Genomic DNA, 23,592 nt, shown 5'->3' on the forward strand with positions numbered 1-23,592 from the left:
TTTGACATGTGCATATTCTATAGGGTTATTTTTTAACCATATTACCACATTATGAATTAACTGTATACGTATGTCATGTCACTGTTTAATCTCCAGCTCCATGGAGAGAGACCTCCAGTGCCAGAGAAAACTCCACCAGCGCCAGAGAAAACTCCAGAGATGGTAAGTAGATGCATATTCGTAAAGAATTTGTGTAATGTGTAGCCTACATGAAATTGAAAATATTATCTGGCCAGTGGTTCTTCTTTGGATGGGTAAGTGAAAAACTGTTGCATTACCACAGTGCCCATGTTCGATCAAGTTCAAGACTGGAGGCATATACTTTGGTTAGACATAGCATAGACCGGATTAAGGTTGTTGAGGGGAGGGTTAAGGTTAGGTGTGCTGCCCGTGGGAGGTTAGGGTGAGGGTTTGAGATATCTGCAGTCATACATAGACAACTATTTACTACTGATCAATACAAACTATACTAGTTTGTATTATGCTAATAATAAATTATGATATACCATAAAATATATTTGTGAAAGTTATAGGCCCACTAATGCATTTATATGTGATGTATTTTTCAGGTGGAAATTGTGAAGGGGTCGGGAGTGTTCTGCAAAAGGGCCACATGGAAGGCATCCATGAATGCAGCCACTCCAACTGCGATGGTGCGAATGCTCCTCCTCGGCACCTTTCCCCTCGAGACCCTGCTTCAGAGCAACCTCAACGGTAAAAACAAATTACATTTCTAAACTGATTCACCAAAACAACTCTTTATCTCTCTTTATCACTCTTGTTTTCTAAGGGCTAAACAGTTTTTGCTGCTGCAATTGTTGCGAGTAATGTTTATTTTATAATTGTCCCACGCTAGCCCAGTGGTTTCCAAACATTATAAATTCAAGGATCCCCATAACTGAAAGAGTGTGATTGGAAATTTGGAATCGGAACCAATTCTGCAAGGGTCTAGGGCCATTAATGTAGATAACATTTATTGTGACCACTGGGCTCTGACTTAGGGTGCGTTACCTGTTCAAATCATATTTTTGAAAGGTAATGGGTCGCACACACCAAGACTGCATTTTAGTTTTTATTCTTGCATGATGGACAAACGTTTTGGCTATCCAGCCTTCATAGCCGAAACGTTTGTTTTTATCCATCATGCAAGAATAAAAACTAAAACACAGTCTTGGTGTGTGCGACGGATTGCCTTTTAGGGACATTAATGTAAACATTAGCTGCTGAAAATCGGCAGGATTGCCCACCTTTCACTTGCAAAATAATAATCATGAAATATTTCTTAAGGTGGCAAGCCAAAGCGAGGGGATGGGGATCAGCTGGAAGCCCTGGATGCTGAGAAAAAGACAGCCATAATTGGTGAGTAAAAACAAAATAATTGAGAAAGGAAAATGGGTAATAGCTGATGCCTTAAGTTGACTACTTTATCATCCCTGTTTCACTATTTATTAGCTATCAGTGGATACGGCATCAGGTAAGCATCGACACCATTAATGGTATCTTGCACGGCTTGGCACCTACTGTAAGGTGATCATACACTAACTTTCCAATTGCTCACTTCCTGATCACAGCTTTCTTCTAATAGATCTGGCCTAGTCTGCCTCCACTGTGGTGGTCCTCTGTGTTATAACACTGTGTTAGAACACCGGCATATTCATCCCTCCTTCACCCATACTCATGCAATGACCAGACCATATGCCTTTAATTAATTTTCATTCCTGCCTTTAATTTGTTTGCTTGATTGTGATGCTTATTGCTCTTTCTAGTAAACAACCTGTGCTGATGATCTGTTATCCGTACAAGTGAAGTTCATGTGATGTCAAACATACCATGAGAAGCATTCGACAAGACAAACTTACATAATTGTATTATTATTACATAATTCTAACCAATAATTGTAAATATAGAAGGTGTCTTGGACTCATAAATGCACTCACTTTTCATACTATTCAAAAATAATTGCATGTTTATTAAAAAAAAATAGATACTGTTTGAATAAAGGCTTTGGGCTATCAGCCGATAAACTCACCAGGAAACTCATGTACACTAAATCAGGTGGTGTAGCAAAACTTATATGCTTGGAGTCTTTAGAAGCTAGACTCGAGGCATTTTCCCACTATCGTCTCATGTCCTTTTTGTCTCTTTGCAGAGGCAACCATGAAGAAGTGGCCGCACGCTACTAAAGGCAATCTGGGTACAGCCATCAACTGCAAGTTGACCGAGCTCAGGCATCGCCGAAAGGCAGATAATTGAGATTTTCTGATGATGTTTAATTGATTTTCAATAAATGTTTAATTGAACTTCTAGATGTTGTGTTTTATTTTATTTATGTAGGTATGCATATCCTTAACATATATGTGTAAATCAACATATATGACCTATATTTAACATATATGTGTAAATAAACATATATGACCTATATTTAGCATTTATAATGCATATATGAAATTGGACCCCTACATATATGTTGCACATATATGGGCATATATGCAGCATTCATATATGCCCATATATGGATATATATGTGCATATATGTTGAGAGACATATATGTAGGGGTCCAATTTCATATATTGTGGCATATATGTTGAACATATATGTGGCAATATAGGTTCATATATTTTCTTTCCGTGTGGGATGGCTTGGCTTTAAAACCAAATTTACATCAGTACTAAACATCATGGCTCCTCTGCGAACCGTCAGGGTCAAAACCCGCTCGGAGCCATGGATGAATTCGGACATACTGACTGCAATGAAAACCAGAGACAACAAATGCTCTGAACTTCTTAAATGCAAGTCCAAGCTAGCCAAGCGCTTCGACAGTGATCTCCAAACCAAACTGTGCATCCTAAAAACCCAATGTAACAAGCTAAGAAACGGTGTAATTGCCATGACCAAATCAGCCAAAAGTAACTTCATCAATGATAAAGCAGAGGAAATCAAAAACAATCCTCGGGAGCTCTGGAGCTACTTAACAACCAACTAGGCTGTGGTCAAAAACTAAAAACCAGGTTTACTAACATAAACATCAAATCGAACAAGATCACTGACAAGATTGATGTAGCAAACCACTTGAACATCTTCTTTACAAACATTGCAACAATGCTGGTTAACAAACTGCCCTCCCACTCTGGGCGTTTTGGTGTGGAGCACATCAAAGCCTTCTACAAAAACCTAGGTGTTTGTAAAGATGATTTTAAAATGACAATGGTAACAACTGAGGAGGTACTTAAAAAACTGAGTGCCCTCCAACCCCACAAAGCCACTGGCCATGACAATATACCCTCCAAATTCCTCAGAGACTCAGCCATTAACATAGCTCCAGTCATCACCCACATAGTAAACCTCTCCATCAAACAGGGACAGGTCCCCCAAGATTTTAAACTGGCCAAAGTAACCCCCCTGTACAAAAAAGGGAGTAAATTAGAACCCGGCAAATACCGCCCTATTTCTATTCTAAGCTCCATCTCGAAAGTGATGGAAAAAATAGTCTATGAACAGGTTGAAAAGTATCTTGCCACTAATAAATTGCTGTACGAGTTCCAATCTGGTTTCAGAACATCCCACTCCACTGACACATGCCTCCTCTATTTGAGCGACCACATCAAACACGAAGTGGATGCTGGAAAATACTGCGGCATGGTCATGCTGGACCTCCAAAAGGCTTTTGACACCGTGAACCACTCCATACTGGTTAACAAGCTTAAAGCTATTGGTTTTGATAGCACATCAGTGAGCTGGATGCAATCGTACCTGGAGGGGAGAGAACAGATGGTGAAGGTGAACGGAACACTGTCTCCCCCCCTCCCAGTGAGCTGTGGCGTCCCACAAGGAAGCATACTAGGGACTTTACTGTTCCTAATATATGTTAACGACATGACATCAGCTTGTGACTGCAACTTGTTCCTGTTCGCAGACGACTCAGCACTGCTGGTCTCGGACAGGAACAAACTGCAGGTTGAAAAGACCCTCAGCTCTGAACTCGGTAGAATCTGCACCTGGCTCGCTGATAACAAACTATCCTTACACCTGGGAAAAACTGAATCCATTCTCTTCGGATCAAATAGTAATCTTAGCAAGGCAGATGGCTTCTTGGTTAGAGTGGGTGACAACATTATCACACGAAAAGATGAAATTACCTACCTAGGTTCCATCCTGGAGGCCAATCTTTCCGGTGATAAAATGGCCACCAACGTAATCAAAAAAGTAAATCAAAGAACAAGATTCCTTTACAGGATCTCCTCACTGGTCAACAAAAACACTTTGAAGACCTTAACAGGAGCCCTCGTACAAGGTTTCTTTGACTATGCATCCACCTCTTGGTACCACAGCACCTCAAAGGCCCTTAAAACAAGGCTCCAGACCTCCCAAAACAAACTGGTCAGGCTCCTACTTGGCCTGGGATGGCTTAGGGTCGACGACAGAGTACAGCATCTTGCAATGGGTCTGGTCCACAAGATTCGATACACCACTAAGATACCCATGTACCTGTCTAAATACTTCCTTAATGTAAACGAAGTCCACACCCACAACACCAGAGGGACTGCAACAAACCATGTACAACCCAGATTCGGCACAAACAAGGGACTAAATTATTTTCGCTCCTATGCCACCAAAATGTGGAACGCCCTACCAACAGTCATTAAGACATGTGAAATCCCTTGACTCCTTCAAAACCGCTCTCAAAGGGCACCTACGGATGGCTGCAATTCGAAACTGGCCTCTGTAAAATCTGATTCCTACCCCACCCCACCCCCCCCCCTTTTTCCCCTCACTGTATATGTATCTTTTCCCTTTTTGCTTATATATGATGAATTCCTGTTCTGTTCTTTAACTACATTACATAGAAGTGTCTATTTGTATGTCTCTATATGTTTTGATGAATTGAACAATGTGGACCCTGTTGTAAACAAGTGTAATGCTTAATTGGGTCGTCCACTCACAGTTGACAGTCTCTGTATTGAGTTTGTGCTTGAAATGTACTGTAATTCTACAAACTGTTAATAAATATTTCAATCAATCAATCAATCAATCAATCGAGTGCCACAGGGCTGAAGACAAACAGTGTTTAAATCACGCTCTCAGGCGCCGTTGATGTCCAGAGACGCGGTCCAGAGACAACGGCAGTCTAGCACCACCGTGCGGAGAGAGAGAGGAACTGACAATACCTGTATATAACCTGTTCTGCACTAACAGTACTTGAAAGTGATTGATAACACCCTGTTTGTCAACCTGACTTGTGTGATTAAACGCCTTGGAATAGGCAAACGTCTTTCTGTCTCCTGGGTCGCCAGTCGCCACAATATATATATATATATATATATATATATATATATATATATATATATATATATATATATATATATATTGTCACTATATATATATATATATATATATATATATATATATATATATATATATAGTGACAATAAAGTACTATCATATCATATCATATACCAGTAAGACGCCTTAAAGCCAAGGCGAGAAGCGACCGCAGGTCTTAAGCAAAGGCTGTGCAAAGCACACAAAAATATACACTTCACAGAGTATAGACCACTTGGAATAATGGAATTATACAAATCGTTTCAGGATTGGCAGAGTCTGGCACGAGTTAGCACGTTTGCATAGTAAGTGCGACGTGCAGGGGCAATCATAATCATATCATTTAAGTGGATTCATGAATGTATACAGACAATATTTTAGGCAAATAAAAAAAACTATGTATCAAATTTCCCACCCCACAACCCCGGCTGCCGGTCTACAGGGACACTTCGACATAACTCAGCCAGCTGAGAACCTTCCGGTTCCCAGGCGGCCACTATACCTCCTGAGCCACTGCCGCCCCATAAAAGGCAAAGGTTAAAGATGGAGTGCCACAATTTCTTCCAGTTTTTCATGTGTCTATGAGGTGACAGTATACTTCATTAGACACCCTGGAGTCGTTTGTATGTGCAATGGCGTATTAACTTTGTATTTAGGGTTTCTCCCTGGAGGCTGAACCCTTGACAGTCAAACCAAATGAAATAAACAGTAATATAGTGACATCACACTATTAGCCCCTCCCCTAACCCCTCCCCCTTTATCATACAACTACAGCTGTGGGCTTCAGTTCAGGTGGATCAACACCCATCACCACCCACCAGGCAAACCAGGCATATACTTAATGAACTGGTGGGCGTGTCCACATAAAAGCGTGATTTTAACAAATACTGTACACTTTTTGGAACAGGTTCTTCCTCCTTATATTATAATAGTACCTGATGATCAGGTTTTAGGGTGGAACAAAATCGTGGCACTCCATCCTTAAAAGACAGTTTGGACTGGAAAAAAAAGAGTGCAAACTATTTTCCTTTTAAATACAGTTTAAAAGTCTGTGCTAACATTGATTTCTCACCCTGGGAAGCAGTGAGCAGCGGACAGCACCCATTCTTTGTTGATGAGAGAACCTCCACAGAAATGGCCTGCACCGTTGTGTATACTAGCCTGCCAAGGCCAGCTTCCAGAGGTGGCATCATGGCCTCCAACGATTCTGCTCTTCGCAGGGACGAGACCGCAATCTAATGAAACACAAATTAGTTCACGGTATAATGCAGGTGCGGGAAACTTTGAGGGCCACATTACTGTCATAGCAAAACACAGCAAGCTCAAAACGCATCGCAGGAGCTTGTAGGTCTGCTATTTTTGCTATATTTGAATTAAAATGTTTGCTATTATTTTTATTGGAATCCTGAAAAGTATATATTTTTTTATTTCAAATGCATTAAAGGACCACTTCACCACTCTTCAACCTATCTTCATATAATAGGTCCTCACTAATGATCATGATAAAATGGCACAATTTTCTTTCAGTCTCATAGGACTCGGAGGGCTGTGGGCAATTCAGAAACCCAGTGACATCATCGATGGGGAATCCAAGTTAATAGAAACTGCAGGCTTTCTAGTACTGGAAAGTTGCAATGCAAAAATGGAAGCCATCGTTCTCATGATAATACAAATCTAACCATTCATGATTATTAGAGAGGGCCTATTATATGAAGATAGGTTGAAAAGTGGTGAAGTAGTCCTTTAAGTTAAATTATGTTAACTTTATGAACTCCAAATAAAAATATATTAGACATAAAAAAGACAATGTAGTCATTAAGCTACTATATGTAATTAAAGCAGGTCATGTTTGCATGTTTGGAATTGTAACAGCTGAAAATAAAAAAATAAATATATACCAATATTATATTAACCTGTAGGCCGCATTAAGTTAAGGTGGGGGCCGCATGTGCCCCCCGGGCCACCAGTTGCCAATGTATGGTATAATGAATGCTATAGTGTTTACTATGTGGCTATTAGATATAAGATATAGGCTAGATAGTAGATACTGTAGGTGATTGCCTTTTTCATTAGGCTATAAAACAGGCTATTAATGTTTATGCAGAAAGAGGAATGAACGCAAAGACAAACATGTAATGTGGATGCTTACCAGACAGTTGAGCATAAGATCCTGAAATTCAAAACAACATACATTATAGGTGAGGCTGTTCAGAGCTTATTGCAAATTGCAATTAAGAGTGTTTGTTTAACATCAAAATTATATATCTGAACCATAACCAGACTATTGCTTCTGTTGTTTTCCTCAAATCAATGTGTACAAAAGACAATGCAAAAAGCATTGCTGCTACGGAGCAGTAGGACTGGTCTGGACCTAAAGCAGGGGTTCTCTACCCGTGGGTCGCGATTTCCGGGGGTCCCCAGCCAAAAATGTTGAGAAGGAAGTGTTTCCCATAAAGTTAATTTCCACTGGCCAAAATTATAGTTTTGGCTCACAGCAACAACAAAAAAAGGTGTACGTGTGGACAGCGCCGCCAAATCTGGGTCTGGCAAACTGTTTATAGGCCTTGCATAAAGTTACTGCAAGCCCAGACAATACTTTAACCGTAGCGTGTCCCTTTTGACATGCTACGATGCATCACACACCCACATACAGGTATGCCTATATGTCTATTGAAGGCAATGACAATGACAATGACTTTCATGGGCACATTTTCTACATCAATATTGATTGATTGATTGAAGTATTTATTAACAGTTTGCGACAGGGTTAGCGACCGTACGACCGTGTGTGGAGAAACACATACCAAAATGTTCGTCTTGACAAGCTATATAACATACTAAAAGATGGGACCGTGTCGACATTTGTGGGAGGAGCTATCGCGCTTCAAAGGTTAACCCTTCTTTTAATTCAAAGTACGAACAACCGTACGACCGTGTGTGGAGAAACACATACATGGACCCTAACCCACATGGACCCTAACCCACATGGACCCTAACCCACATGGACCTTAACCCACATGGACCCTAACCCACATGGACCCTAACCCTAACCCACATGGACCCTAACCCACATTGACCCTAACCCACATGGACACTAACCCTAACCCACATGGACCCTAACTCTAACCCACATGGACCATAACCCACATGGACCCTAACCCACATGGACCCTAACCCACATGGACCCTAACCCTAATCCACATGGACCCTAACCCACATGGACCCTAACCCACATGGACCCTAACCCACATGGACCCCAACCCAAATGGACCCTAACCCACATGGACCCTACAATTTACAATTTTACAATTTAGGCATTTAGCAGACGCTCTTAATCCAGAGCGACTTACATTAAGCAAGAACAAAAGCATGGGAATACATCACATAAAGACATTTATCATGAAACTTATCATGAAACATGCGTAGCTAAGAAAGTAACAGTGGAATATCTATAATGAAACTATACATATAAGCTATACATCTATACTACTATGCTACACATATGTACTATGACGTGCTATGACTACTAGAATTGCTATCTAAGGGGGTGGGGTAAGTGCTATGGGCCATGATGGAGTCTGAAAAGGTGGGTTTTCAGACTACGGCGGAAGATTGGGAGTGATGCTGCAGTTCTGACTGCAATGGGAAGTGCATTCCACAGTTTTGGAGCCAGAAGGGAGAAGAGTTTGGGACGTGTGGGTTAGGGTCCATGTGGGTTAGGGTCCATGTGGTTTAGGGTTAGGGTCCATGTGGGTTAGGGTCCATGTGGGTTAGGGTCCATGTGGGTTAGGGTCCATGTGGGTTAGGGTCCATGTGGGTTAGAGTTAGGGTCCATGTGGGTTAGGGTCCATGTGGGTTAGAGTTAGGGTCCATGTGGGTTAAGGTCCGTGTGGGTTAGGGTCCATGTGGGTTAGGGTCCATGTGGGTTAGGGTTAGGGTCCATGTGGGTTAGGGTCCATGTGGGTTAGGGTCCATGTGGGTTAGTGTCCATGTGGGTTAGTGTCCATGTGGGTTAGGGTCCATGTGGGTTAGGGTCCATGTGGGTTAGAGTTAGGGTCCATGTGGGTTAAGGTCCGTGTGGGTTAGGGTCCATGTGGGTTAGGGTCCATGTGGGTTAGGGTCCATGTGGGTTATGGTCCATGTGGGTTAGTGTCCATGTGGGTTAGTGTCCATGTGGGTTAGTGTCCATGTGGGTTAGGGTCCATGTGGGTTAGGGTCCATGTGGGTTAGGGTCCATGTGGGTTAGGGTTAGGGTCCATGTGGGTTAGGGTTAGGGTCCATGTGGGTTAGGGTCCATGTGGGTTAGTGTCCATGTGGGTTAGGGTCCATGTGGGTTAGGGTCCATGTGGGTTAGGGTCCATGTGGGTTAGGGTCCATGTGGGTTATGGTCCATGTGGGTTAGTGTCCATGTGGGTTAGGGTCCATGTGGGTTAGAGTTAGGGTCCATGTGGGTTAAGGTCCATGTGGGTTAGGGTCCATGTGGGTTAGGGTCTATGTGGGTTAGAGTTAGGGTCCATGTGGGTTAGGGTCCATGTGGGTTAGGGTCCATGTGGGTTATGGTCCATGTGGGTTAGTGTCCATGTGGGTTAGGGTCCATGTGGGTTAGAGTTAGGGTCCATGTGGGTTAGGGTCCATGTGGGTTAGGGTCCATGTGGGTTAGGGTCTATGTGGGTTAGAGTTAGGGTCCATGTGGGTTAGTGTCCATGTGGGTTAGGGTCCATGTGGGTTAGGGTTAGGGTCCATGTGGGTTAGGGTCCATTTGGGTTAGGGTCTATGTGGGTTAGGGTCCATGTGGGTTAGGGTCCATGTGGGTTGGAGTTAGGGTCCATGTGGGTTAGGGTCAATGTGGGTTAGGGTTAGGGTCCATGTGGGTTAGGGTCCATGTGGGTTAGGGTCCATGTGGGTTAGGGTCCATGTGGCAAGGGTTAGCGACCGTACGACCGTGTGTGGAGAAACACATACCAAAATGTTCGTCATGACAAGCTATATAACATACTAAAAGATGGGACCGTGTCGACATTTGTGGGAGGAGATATCGCGCTTCAAAGGTTAACCCTTCTTTTAATTCAAAGTACGAACAACCGTACCGTAACCCACATTTCCGCAATTTCCTCAATTTCCATTTCCGCAATTTCCATTTCCACCATTTCCGCAATTTCCGCAATTACCATTTCCGCAATTTCCGCAATTTCCTCAATTTCCATTTCCGCATTTCCGCAATTTCCATTTCCACCATTTCCGCAATTTCCGCAATTACAATTTCCGCAATTTCCGCAATTTCCATTTCCATTTCCAACTATTAATGGCAGCTGGGTTTCATCATTCAAATAAAATAGAATTCTGTCCGTTTAGCTATAAATTACGTCAGGGAATAGGGATACACAGTATATGTCTTTCATTTGCATTGCATCCCCCCCCCCCAAGCTTTTATTTTCGTTCGAGTAATAGTAGAAATTACAGTACATTTCAAGCACAACTCAATACAAATAAAACTGTTAACTGTGAGTGGACGACCCAATAAAGCACTACACTTGTTTACAAGAGGGTCCACCTTAATTGTTCAATTCATCATAACATTTAGAGACATACAAATATACACATATTCTGTATAGCCAAAAAACAGGAAATGATCATAAAGGAGGTAAAAAGGGAAAAGATTCAGATTTTACGGGGGCCAGTTTCGAATTGCAGCCGTCCGTAGGTGCCATTTCAGAGCGGTTTTGAAGGAGTCAAGGGATTTGCATGTCTTAATGACTGTTGGTAGGGCGTTCCACATTTTGGTGGCATAGGAGCGAAATTAATTTTGTTATTGCTCACTCCTCCTCACCTTCACATGCAAGCACTGCTTAGCAACTCCCCCCTCACTGACTACTCCATCCCCCTTTTGTTGTGAAAGAAATGGGACAGCACTTTGAAGATGAGTCCGCCATTCATGACACTTTGCATCGCTTTATAAAAACTGTCCTTATTCACAGCCAGTGCCTGCCTACATGCTTGGCCTATTTATTTATTTATGTCTATCACGTCTGTTTTAGTATTTAAGCTGATCGTTTTATTATTAGTTAAATAAATACACTTTCCTGTGTGATAGGGGTTGTAATATTCATATATAATAATATTCATTATAATAATAATTATTATTGTTATTAAATATATAGCCTATATCCTTCTATTCCGTCTCCCTTTGAGAACAGTGAGAAAGCACTACTGTGTTTGTTGACATTCTAACCGCAATACATAACTAATTTGCATACTTGAATGATTGACGTTCGGAGGATCCCCCTCATTCCCCTGGTAACGCTATGAACTGTGGGTAATTTCTTTGCCAAAGTCAGCCAAAGTCAGCATCGATGCTGACTTTGGCAAAGGGTGGGTTTGATCGAGCCCTCACTGACTTACCGATTTCAAATGGGTCATCCCTCAAGCCCTCACAGACCTCACATGAACAAGCAGCTAAATCAGTGAGGGCTCATTGAGTCAGCAAGGGAGTGGATTGGGATTGGGCCTAGACTCGATTGCCTTGTGCTCTCTGTCCGCATGGAAACCGCAACCTACAAATTTAAGTACCACCACAAATAAATGATAGATAAACTGCTCCTAAACTATCTTCATCTGATGCAGAATATAGACAACGCTCCAACTGATGTTCACAAGGGCTCTTTATTTACCCCACCGTGAAAAACTATAAATGAAACCACACAAACAAAACACCTTTTTAACACAATGATTAACACACCATGGATGTATATGACATGGATTTTGACAGTCACGCTGTATTTCCTTTTAATTGTCCACTCCATATTAATGAAATCCACATGTCACACAAACATACACGATGCAATGCAATATAACTGTACAAACGAAATAACTGGTAACACAATTGCATGATGGTAACCATGGCAACGAATTGTGTCTGTTTCTGCACAAGGAGGGCGAGTGTATTTCATAACAGTTTTTTATACCCAGCACCCTAATCAAGGGAACTTGATTCAGCTGGAGGGGCACTTCCTGACGAGGGAACCTCCCGAGAGGACTTCAAGTCAAGGGACTGGTTTCAAAAAGGGCCCAGGCCGCTCTACTCAGTACACCTGCTCTCCACCAATTCTCTGCACCTGTCTTCCATCCTAAAATCAAGCACTGCCTCCACAAAAGCCCAGTCTGCCCTTCATTCCACGCCAGAGCTTCACCTGTCAACACGTAGGCCTATGTTAAAGTACAGGCCAAGTCTAGTGTTGTTAAACTCAGTTTCAGTGCTAGTTACATTTAGCTTTACACAGCTACACGTATTACCAAGCTGTTCAACTCCACACAGTTGCAGCTCCTGCCTTTGTTTTTGTTTTCCTGTGGCGGTTATTTTTCTCTGGAGAATGACTCTGCCTCTTCTTCTCCTCTCCAGTGTGTCAACCTGGAGAGCCCCCCCCACCAACCCCATAATGTTCACTAAATACTTTGTGAATACATTTTCCCTCAGGCTTCACCTGAACAACGCCTCCCCTCTTGCTGTGCACTTGGGTCACACTTGCTAAATATAAAATAATTGAATCCGTTGTTTGTGCCAAATCTGGGTTGCACATGGTTTGTTGAGCTCCCTCTGGTGTTGTGGGTGTAGCCTACTGAGCTGAGTTATATACAGTGAAATATTGGCCCATATCCTACCACACACATTTTAGGGGTTTTTAATCTGTTCACTCTTTTGAAACTTCCCCAGAAAACACTGATAGAAATGTGCAGCCTTCATGGCTTTTACAATTGTTTTTTTAACATAATTATCATAAAGTAAAACCGCTGCTAAAACTTACTAGGTTTTTCGGCACTGACGGTGATTGTGTAAGTTTTTCACACTGTTTTTCAATGATATGAGATCGTACAGCCTGCATGTACTTGTCTTTATAGATACGAGAGGCATCTGTGAAATGTCGCCAGTGAGGTTAGCCTTAGTCATTATCATGTCACGTTTCTATGTCTCATATCTTCTTGTCACGTCACTATCCAACACTATATTCTTCCCTGTCTGTGTAATAAAATCTGTACTTTGTCGCCGTACCAAAGGAAGGAATACTTCCACTGAATTGTCACACACCACCCAGCCAGTTAGAGCCAGACTGAGGGACGAGGGTCTTCTCCAAATCATCACAGTGACCTCCGAAAACTACAACATGACGTCACGCCGTGGTGGTAACCTCTCAGTTGATCACCCAATCCGCTGTTTAATATGTCCCACGATTGCCAAAACATACTTTTTGTAAGATATAGGATCATATCGTTTAGGGAAAGGAGCCGCAAATCAAACTTGTTTTTGGTCTGAAAAGAAGAATCCGAGATATTTAACGTTCTAAGAATCTGCGTCCCCATAGACAACATAAGACCAGTGGATTTTCCATTTCCGCTTTTTTTCCGTTTTTTTGTTTTCACCGCACCGGAACCGGAGTGTTATGACCGAAACAGGACGCTAATAATCAATTGATATTAAAAAAAGGCGCCGCCATTATAAAACAGGCGTCAAAAGGCGCTAAATTAGTTGAGTGATATTTTAAAAGGCCTTGATGGCGTCTTAATGGCTGGTGTTATACTATATTTTATAAAGGTTGCATTCTGAAAATAGCCGATCTACAAGCTCACAACGCATCGCAGCGTTGTGTCGTGAGCTTGTCTTGTCTTTTAGTTCTAACGGATCTCTTCTGCACTAGTCCCTCGCTAACATTTTAGTAGACATTCAAAATGACAAATAATCAATTTGAGCCTAATGTGCAAAAGAAAAACAAGTGCTCTTTCTCACCTTTGAGCTCCAGAATGAGTATCAGATATATCCCACACAGCAGCTTGTGGAGGGCCATTCTCTCTCTCTCTCTCTCTGTTTCACGTGCAGCATCATTAAATAGCTTCTATACATCCTCAACTCCTCCCATACGGTGGCACCTGCCATCAAACTGTGTTGATGTGCCACTTATGACTTATGTACTACAATCATCATTCCTCTCTGATCCGCTGAAACAAATGAATGCCGTAACACGACTTCTGTCATTCAACCGTCTGAGGCTCATTGTACTCTGAAGGTGGGTGGACTTTTGTGCACGACTTTGATTTTGTATCATATCATACAGTCAATACAGTATAATTCACAACTGGTTTTGTCAGAAATTATCTCAAAGTAGCTTTGACAGAGATCCATACGGCCTACACAGGGGCGTCATGATAAATGGTAAAAGTCATTCAACTTACCTTTCTGCAGGGACACGATATCTCTGCAGGGTACGTACAGGCTTTAGTTCCGACACTATTATTGGTCCGACAGTCATTAGACCGACAACCTACACCTCAAACCCTAACCTAACCATAACCGCAAGCACGGGAGCAGCGCATGTCCTTGAGGGAGTTCCCGGGGGTCCCGATATGCAGGAACCAAATGGATTTGTGCACTCTCAGAGTTAAGGCGAGACACCCCAGGTGAATAGGGAAAAAAAGTTAAATAATAGCTATCACAATGAAACTTCTCCAGTTGATTACTTATATTAAAACTAAGATTTTTTGTATTACAAGTTTTCTGAAATTATATGTTTAAATATGCAAATTAGGCATTATATGCGCTAATTTGCATACATTTCGGGACGATAAATCTGAAGATCGGATAAAGCCAGGTTCAAAATTATCATTTCATTTTTTTGACACATTAGAGACAAAGAAAATTACACATGGGATTTTTGATATCTCTAATTATCATTCCACAAATCAGAAAATAGTGTCAACAGGCATAAAAACCCCAATTTTCGGCATTTTTTTGGTATAAAATGTGATGTAAATCAGGCTGTGAATGATATATCAACAAATCCATGTGTAAATGTCTGCGGAATATAGTTAGGAATAAGACTGGAAAGTTTGGTGTATGTGAGTTCAACTGAAGTGGAGATTCTTTGTCCCAAGTATGAGGAAAACTCTTTTTGAGAAAACGGCCTTTAAAGATTTGTATTGTAAAATTCCAAAACGTTTTATTTGAAGCCACTATTTTGAGACAAAATATCTCATCCAAACCTTGGCAACAACATATAATGGCATATATCATTGGAAAGGTCTGGACCTCAAGCTGACTGTGGTCTGATCCAAATATGGTCACTTCCTTTGTACCAACAACCAATCATGAAAATAGAGATGGTGGCTTTTCACCCCGAAAAACGAGCTGTCATTGGCTAAAATAAACTATCCAACTAAACATCTAAATCTGTATTTTTAATGTGTATTTTGCTTTAGTTTGAAAGAAAACATGTTTAGGAAGCAAAATAGCAAAAAAAAAAAAAAATGAAAAATCATGATTTCACCTGGGGTGTCTCACCTTAAATTAACTTTTATTTTACAACATAAATTGGGGTCCCAGAGATAGAAATGCAATTACATGGGGGACCGTATAGTCTAATAATTCAAGTCAAACCGGGGGCGCTTGAAATGGAAATGGTTGAAAATCACCGCTAGAACCGCATAAGTCTTCTCTTATGGGGCATACATTTTCAAATGGGGGGTCCGCAGGCTAATGGGTATAATTTTGGGGGTCCTTGACGTGTAAAAGTTTGGGAAGCACTGAATTGAATGGCTATAGCTTTTGTATACTCCTCCTCAACTCGTCTTTTACAGTGGCGGTGTGGCGCCTGTAGCTGTCATCAAGCCGTTTGGATATGCCACTGGTTTCAACATTGCAATAAGTCCATGCGGGAGTATAGGTGCTGCCTTTCTGTCACTATCTATGACATCACAATGGGGTCATACCTATGTTCCCTCAGCCCTATGTTCCCTCAGCCCTATGTTCCCTCAGAAGGAGCATTGGTCCGAGGTGCGCCGGTCCCATAACAATCTGACGGTCATGGCACTCGAGAGACGATCACAAACAAGTCTCCACACCTATCCCAAAGCATGCAGAGTTTGTTTTGTATCATATTAGTCATAACAAACTATAATCAAAGTCATATACCTCAAAGTAGCTTTCACAGAGAACCCCCGGCCCTAAATGGAAGGTTTTCTCATCTTTTCTTATCACACCTATAATAACCAGCGGTGTAAAGTAACTATAAGTACCTGAAAAACTACTGGGCTATACAAGTGCTTTAGCAAAGTCGTATAACTTGACAAGAATCCCTCCAAAGTTGAATATACAGTAATGTGTCAGCATTTTACATATGCATAGCGGCGCGCGCGCACACACGCACCACACACACACACACACACACACACACACACACACACACGCACACATACACACACACACACACACACACACACACACACACACACGCACCACACACAGTACTGTCCCTCAGAATTGTGGGTTGCTTGACGTAACATAATTGGTGTCAGCGGCAACGTGCATGGCGTGTCACTTGCTTGAAGAACATAGTAGCCTACAGTATGTGCAGTAAACATTAACCCGTCCCAGGTAGGGACTGGAATTTTACTTTAAAAAACAAAATTACTATACTTTTTCTGCACCGGTACCATATATTGATTGATTAAATTTTTTATTTCCCAGTATGTAATACAAAAACTATTACTTGAGGATAGAAGCGGAAAAAGCACAAAGACTTGTTTACAGGGTCGTCCATTTTCAATTAATCTTCAACATTGATTTAATGACGTACAAATGTACACTTCTATGAAAAAAAAGGATGGTTAAAAAAGGGGATGGTTAATGCATGTTCGCCAACCTTAATGCATGGTCGAACTAACGGGAGGTCGAACCACAGAGCAGCTGCAGCCTCCATCAAGCCTGACGACACGGGTTTGAGTCCCGTGCCCTTTGCCCCATGTCTTCACCCCGTCTCGCTCCCCCTTTCCTGGCAAATCATTGTACCCTATCAATAGGCAAAAGCCAAAAAGAAGGAAATAAAAGGGGAAAAGACATGTAGACTTTTTTCTACAGGGGCCGTAGGTGCTCTTTGAGCGGCTTTGAAGGAGTCTAGGGATTCACATTTCTTAATGGATGTTGGTAGGGTATTCCATTAATTTAAACCCTTGTTGGAGCCAAATCTGGGTTGCACGTGGTTTGTTGAACTCCCTCTGGTGTTGTGATTGTGTACTTCGTTGACATTAAGGAAGTATTTTGACAGGTACATCAAATCAAATCAAACTTCATTTCTAGAGCACATTTACAAAGACCAGAAGGTCAACCAAAGTACACGATTATGAAACAAGCATACAATCAACACAAACAGTACAGTAAAACAACATCAAAGCAACACAAATATTGATACCATGCCCTTCAGGTATCTTAAATGAATTTCCTATAAGGCCTAGGAAATGAATCCCAATGCATTTTTCCCCATAGACATTTCAATAAGTATTTATTTAAAGACCTTTAAGTGTCGTACGAAGCCAACTCGAGTCGTAACAAATCATGACAACAAACACAATATTTTGGACCGAACAAATAGTTGCAAAGAAGAAAACCAACAAAAAAAGTGTTGCCGTTTTGTTCTACTTTCTTGTCTTTCTAATTCTTTGTTTGGCCCAAAACATTCAGTAAATAACCCTGTTCCACAAATACAATGATACAGATTATATTTCAGTAAATCATAACCCAGTTCCACCAAATAATACAACGATACAGAATGAATACACGTGTTTTGAGGCAAATTTGTTGGTATTCTATGTGTGTGCATGTGTGCGTGGCATCTGTTTTATTTTCTGCAACATTTTAGCACTATGTAAATGGAAGTATTTGAAGATTGTGTAAAACTGTTTCTTAATTTCTTAACCACGTGTGCTCTATGCTCCATACAACAAATGGCAAGCTCACACCGTGATGTGGCTTTCTTTCTTCTGCTATGAATCTCAGTTTTCTATCCTTTTCTCCTCGGCTCTTCTAGTTAAAGTTTCTATCACAATCCTCCCTTCTCTGCCGATGAACTTAAATCATCCTCAACATATGTATGATTGTACAACATCGCAGCATCACAACCTCTGAATATGTTACTGTGAGGGCTTTATAATGTAACGTAACCTTGATGCTCTGAAAAGAGGTGAATAATGGCACCATTATGGCTACAAAGATAAACCTGATTATTTGAATTAATATTAATATCATGATTATTGATAATGAGTCCTGGGAGCCTGATGGGCAGCCAGATGGTTTGTACAATGATATGGTTATTAAATCCTATGTTGAAAAAAGTAGCACCCCCACTCCAGATAACATGGGGGAAAAAATCACTTCTTCTGGTCATTACACACCTGAAGAAGATCCCTATAGAGCAGCAGTTCCCAATTTCACCATTTCACCTTTTCATGTCGCGCACCCCCTAGATTAAGGCACTCGCGCACCACATGGGGTGCACGCACCACAGTTTGGGAACCAATAAAGTGATGTAGCTGGAGTGCAGGCTCTACTTTTCTCATTGGAATTGGCCCAACACCACCCCACATATAATGTGTGTATATTTTTTTGCTTTTAAACCTTAATATGTAACTGTGAAGAGAAGAAAGCAAGCAAACGCATACTAGCTAGATCTTTCTGATTATTTATGTAGCCCTATAAGCCATATGGTGTAGAGCAGGGTTCCCCAATTAATTTTCCTCAAGGGCCATATTTTGACCCAGGCTGGGGGCCGAGTCCACATACGCGCGAACAATTGGTTTTAAAAAAAATAATAATAATTAATTAATTAATCTTAGAATAGATGTAGATTACAGTGGTTCTCAACCAGTGGTCCTTGAGGGGGTTCCAGGTGATCCCCAGCTAAATGATGGAGAGTTGGTAACCAAATGGACCCTTATAGATCTTTAACTCTTGAGGTTGTAAAATTGAATCGATTTTCAGGGCAAGACCCCATTTGAAAAGATATGACAGGGGCTCTAGCAGCGATTCACATCATTTTAATTTGAAGGATGCCCAGTTTGACATGCATATAGGCTACTGACCCCCATTTAATGCCATTTATATCTGGGACCTCAATTTATTATTTTTTTACCTAAAATCAATGTCAACTTAACTCTGAGAGAGTACAAACCAAAAGTGCCAAAATCCCTTGAATATGATTAAGGATTACTGTCATTATGGTAAACTCATACTTCATATCGCACACACCATACCTGTAACTTTCATTAGCCCTCAAAAAAAAATAATATATATATATATATTTATTTTTTTCTTCCTGGGGCCACATCGGGGCGTTTCGCGTGCCGCAAATGGCCCACAGGCCGCCTATTGGGGAACCCTGGTGTAGAGAATGAGCAAAAGAGTGAGGAAATGAGTGAAGTAGGAGAAATGGACTACATTTGGGCCACCACAAAACACACTCTCACACACACTCTCACATGGTGGTGCCGGTCTAGTAATGAGTGGTGTTGGTGGTGTGGTACTCAGTGGTGGTGGTGTTGGTGGTGGTGTGGTACTAAGTGGTGGTGTTGTTGGTGCAGGTGATGTAGGAATCGGTGGTGGTGGTGATGTAGTTGTAGGTGGTGATGTAGGAATTGGTGGTGGTGGTGATGTAGTTGTAGGTGGTGATGTAGGAATCGGTGGTGGTGGTGATGTAGGACACACAAAATCCTCGTCAGTGTCGTTGCCGGTGGAGGCAATCGTGACGAAGCCTGGTTGGTCAGTGGTGATGTAGCTGTTGATCCAGTTCTGGAAGCGCGACACGCGAGCGTTGACTCCTGGGGATTCGGGCAAAAGACCACAGCCTCTACCGTTCACCAACCCAAACTGGACCCAGTAGTCATCAGTCGTCTTGGTACCATTTATGAGTTGGTAACTCACCAGCGCCCCGCCAGAGTCTCCCTGAGGAAATGAGATTCATGAGTTACATTTTTAGGAGATTTCTGCTTCAGTGCACAGGTACTGAAACACTCCTTGTCCCTTGATATTCACAAAGACTAAAATGGAAATGTACCATTATGACGGCTTCATTGAGAGAGACATTAAAGTGATATGAAGAGTTAGGAATAAGTTCAATTTGATTCAAATTGATTCAATAGTCAGAGACTAGAGTGAATGATATAGCCAAAGTGCTCATTGGAAGAGTAGAATGTGTCACCTGACTGATTGATTGATTGAAATATTTATTAACAGTTTGCAGAATTACAGTACATTTCAAGCACAAACTAAATACAAAGACTGTTAACTGTGAGTGGACGACCCAATTAAGCATTACACTTGTTTACAAGTGTAATGCTTAATGCATGTAATGCATGTTCAATTCATGAAAACATTTAGAGACGTACAAATAGACACTTCTATATAGTCAAAGAACAGAACAGGAATTCATCATAAAGGAGGTAAAAAAGGGAAAAGAAACATATAGTGAAGGGAAAAGGGGTGGGCAGTGGAGGGGTATTCCGATTTTACGGGGGCCAGTTTCGAATTGCAGCCGTCCGTAGGTGCCCTTTGAGAGCGGTTTTGAAAGAGTCAAGGGATTCGCATGTCTTAATGACTGTTGGTAGGGCGTTCCACATTTTGCTGGCATAGGAGCGAAAATAATTTAGTGTTGTGGGTGTGGACTTCGTTAACATTAAGGAAGTATCTCTATAGACAGGTACATGGGTATATTGGTGGTGTATCGAATCTTCTGGACCAGAACCATTGCAAGATGCTGTACTCTGTCATCGACCCTAAGCCATTCCAGCCTGTCAAAGTGGGCAGGGGTGAGGTGGGTTCGGGGGGTGAGGTCAAGTAGGAGCCTGACCAGTTTGTTTTGGGAAGTCTGGAGCCTAGTTTTAAGGGCCTTTTGAGGTGTTGGGGTACATGCATAGTCAAAGAAACCTTGTACGAGGGCTCCTGTTAAGGTCTTCAAGGTGCTTTTGTTGACCAGTGAGGAGATCCTGTAAAGGAATCTTGTTCTTTGGTTGACTTTTTTGATTACGTTGGTGGCCATTTTATCACCGGAAAGATTAGCCTCCAGGATAGAACCTAGCTAGGTAATTTAATATTTACGTAGCATGCGCTGCTTCCTTGAGCACCGGCACAAATCATGTTCTCTGTGATGTTGAAAACACCATCATAGTAGCAGCCACACTGTTTGTTCCCCACGACAGGCACCATAACCTCCTGGAGGTTCTCGGGAGAGGGTAGATCTGATGGAAGACCTGAAAACAGAGTCATTGGCAAGGATTTAGTTAGTATAAAGTAATTATATAGCCATTACCATGGCTAAAGCCATGGCTTTAACACTAGCATGTCTGAAGTAAAATCAGCTAAATTAGCATGTGGTTAAATTCACATTTAGAATTTTTTTCAGATGTAAAAAATGTCTGAGATGATAGAATGGTGATGGATGATGATGGTCATGGAAGGGGAACCTTCTGAAAGCTTCATGGGCTCAAAGATAAACAACTTCAAAATAATAAAAAAAACATGCTAGTGGTAAGGGACTGATCGTTATTTATCAAAGGTTGGTATGGTGCAAAAAAGGGGGGGGGGTCATTAAACTATTTTTTGAGCCTGAGGGGGGGATATGTTTATTTTTATTTTGGCTTGGGGGAGGTTGTACAACTTTATTTTTCTGAATTTTGTATTTAAAAAATGTTTTGCTCATTTTGTTTTTCATAGTGTTCACTATCTATATAAAGTTTACCCTGTGTGGCGACTCTGGCGAGTGTACTTGGTATCTTCCATGTGTGCGCAACTGCGCATGCAAATAGAACAGATCTACAAGCTAACAACGTGTAGCTTGGTGACACGTTGTTAGCTTGTAGATCTGATTCTGTTCTACCAGCAAAGGTCCCTCCCCCGGCCGCTGATGTAGTTTGCTACGTCTGACGTGTACCCACTTCAAAACAGCGCGGGACAGATTGATTCTGCGTTCATAACATTTCCAGTAGAAAAGTGAAAAATGTTTCAAGCTATGAACCGCGATGTTTGAATTGTGGGCCAGCAGCAGCAGGCCGCTGAAAAGAGCGAGTGTTGTCGGTCAGAGTCAGAGAGGAGGAAGGCGAGGAGCTGCTTAGCCAGCAGGTTGACAGCACCGCTGCTGAGGTTGCGGTGGTGGTGTGAGGTGTCTCGGTGAAACCCAGCGCCGCATCACTGAGTCAGGAAAATGTCAGACTGAGATGATAATAACAACAATAATAATAATGTTGGGGCTGAGGTCGTGGATGATATAAACTTCTCACAAGTTACTGTTTGTGACTGAAGTTGCTTGTGAACGAAGCTCCTCCACAGAGAAAGTAGCAAAACATCACAGGAACACCTTGAGGCCTTTATGTTGATGGGCATGGAACATTTTGATGGAAGAGACTCTACCGTCTTTGGACAACGCATCGTCAACAACTCAACATGGTGGCAGGCGAGACAGATTCTCATTCAGAATACGGTAGGGCTGGTCTAAAAGCATGCAGCTATCTTGTGCATCTTTGCGCACTCGCATTGCAATGGTGGATTGTTGGTGTGTGCGTCACAGTAGCCAGGGCTGCCATGTCTCACCCTTTGAGTGTGACAGGCACGCAATTTAACCCTGCGGTGCCATGTACTTTTGTCTGCGTATGTGGTTGTACTAGATTAAAGAAAGAGTTATACTATTCGGTGGTGCCTGGCTGGCTAAATGAGCCGAGCAGGCAGTTGAACGTTGGGGTTGCGCAAATTGTGCTTTTCTCTGTGGAGTATGACGCTGTAGTATTATGGTATGCGACTGCGTGACATATTTATTTAGCATTCATTCATTTTCATCATCCTGGGCTTGGGCACAGAGGCGAGGGGTGCCCACTGCCTTGGCAGCTTGGCTAGAATGAACAACATGAAAATGGTGTTTCCACATGAAACACCGGTCTGAAGTTTCTGAACCAATCAGAGTGTCGCATCCCTTCAGGCGATGGGACGGTAGCTAGGGACGGTGGCTAATGCTATGCGCAACAGCGTGGTGTTGTTTGTTTATAAATCAGACGGTCGCCCAGCACAACCAGTTTACTGTTATGTGGCTTATTTCTACCCTATAATGTTTTCAGAAACATATTTTAGCGTGATGATTAAGTTGAAACCGAGTAATACACTGTCTGAATGTTATCTTGAATGGAAATAAAAACGGAGTAATCTGTAATCAGAAGCAGCTGTGTTGCATGGATGCGCAGACATGGGGAATTAAACATGTGAGCGTCATTTTTATTGGCTTTTATCGATGTGTATCTCTACACGTCATCACGCAGCACGTTTTCGTTTTAATAAATAAATAATACAATCGTTTTTATGGACCCTTGATATAAAAACACACAGAAATGAGAATTTTCCCATTTTTTTGGCATCCATTGTTAGGTATGCCCAATGAACTTAGAAGCAAAACAATTTCCTGAAAGCCTTCTTAGCTTCA

At 41.8% G+C, this 23,592-nt stretch overlaps 2 protein-coding genes across 2 annotated transcripts in view; both read right to left on the reverse strand.

The window, feature by feature from the left end:
- The window catches only part of LOC308335332 (uncharacterized protein), a gene marked incomplete at its 3' end in the record, with an annotated part of 34,592 nt that extends 27,902 nt beyond the window's left edge, over positions 1–6,690 (reverse strand). Inside the window, exon 1 of the mRNA XM_080792350.1 lies at positions 6,393–6,690. Within this exon, the coding sequence (XP_080648476.1) occupies positions 6,393–6,625 (233 nt within the window). The 5' untranslated portion in view covers positions 6,626–6,690. The remainder of the gene's footprint in view (positions 1–6,392) is intronic.
- The window catches only part of LOC308335333 (transmembrane protease serine 9-like), a 142,299-nt gene that overhangs the window by 60,277 nt on the left and 58,430 nt on the right, over positions 1–23,592 (reverse strand). The gene's annotated exons all lie outside the window — the stretch shown is intronic.

This window comes from Protomyctophum bolini (assembly GCF_963924005.1).
Source record: "Protomyctophum bolini genome assembly, chromosome: 20".
Lineage (NCBI taxonomy): Eukaryota > Metazoa > Chordata > Actinopteri > Myctophiformes > Myctophidae > Protomyctophum > Protomyctophum bolini.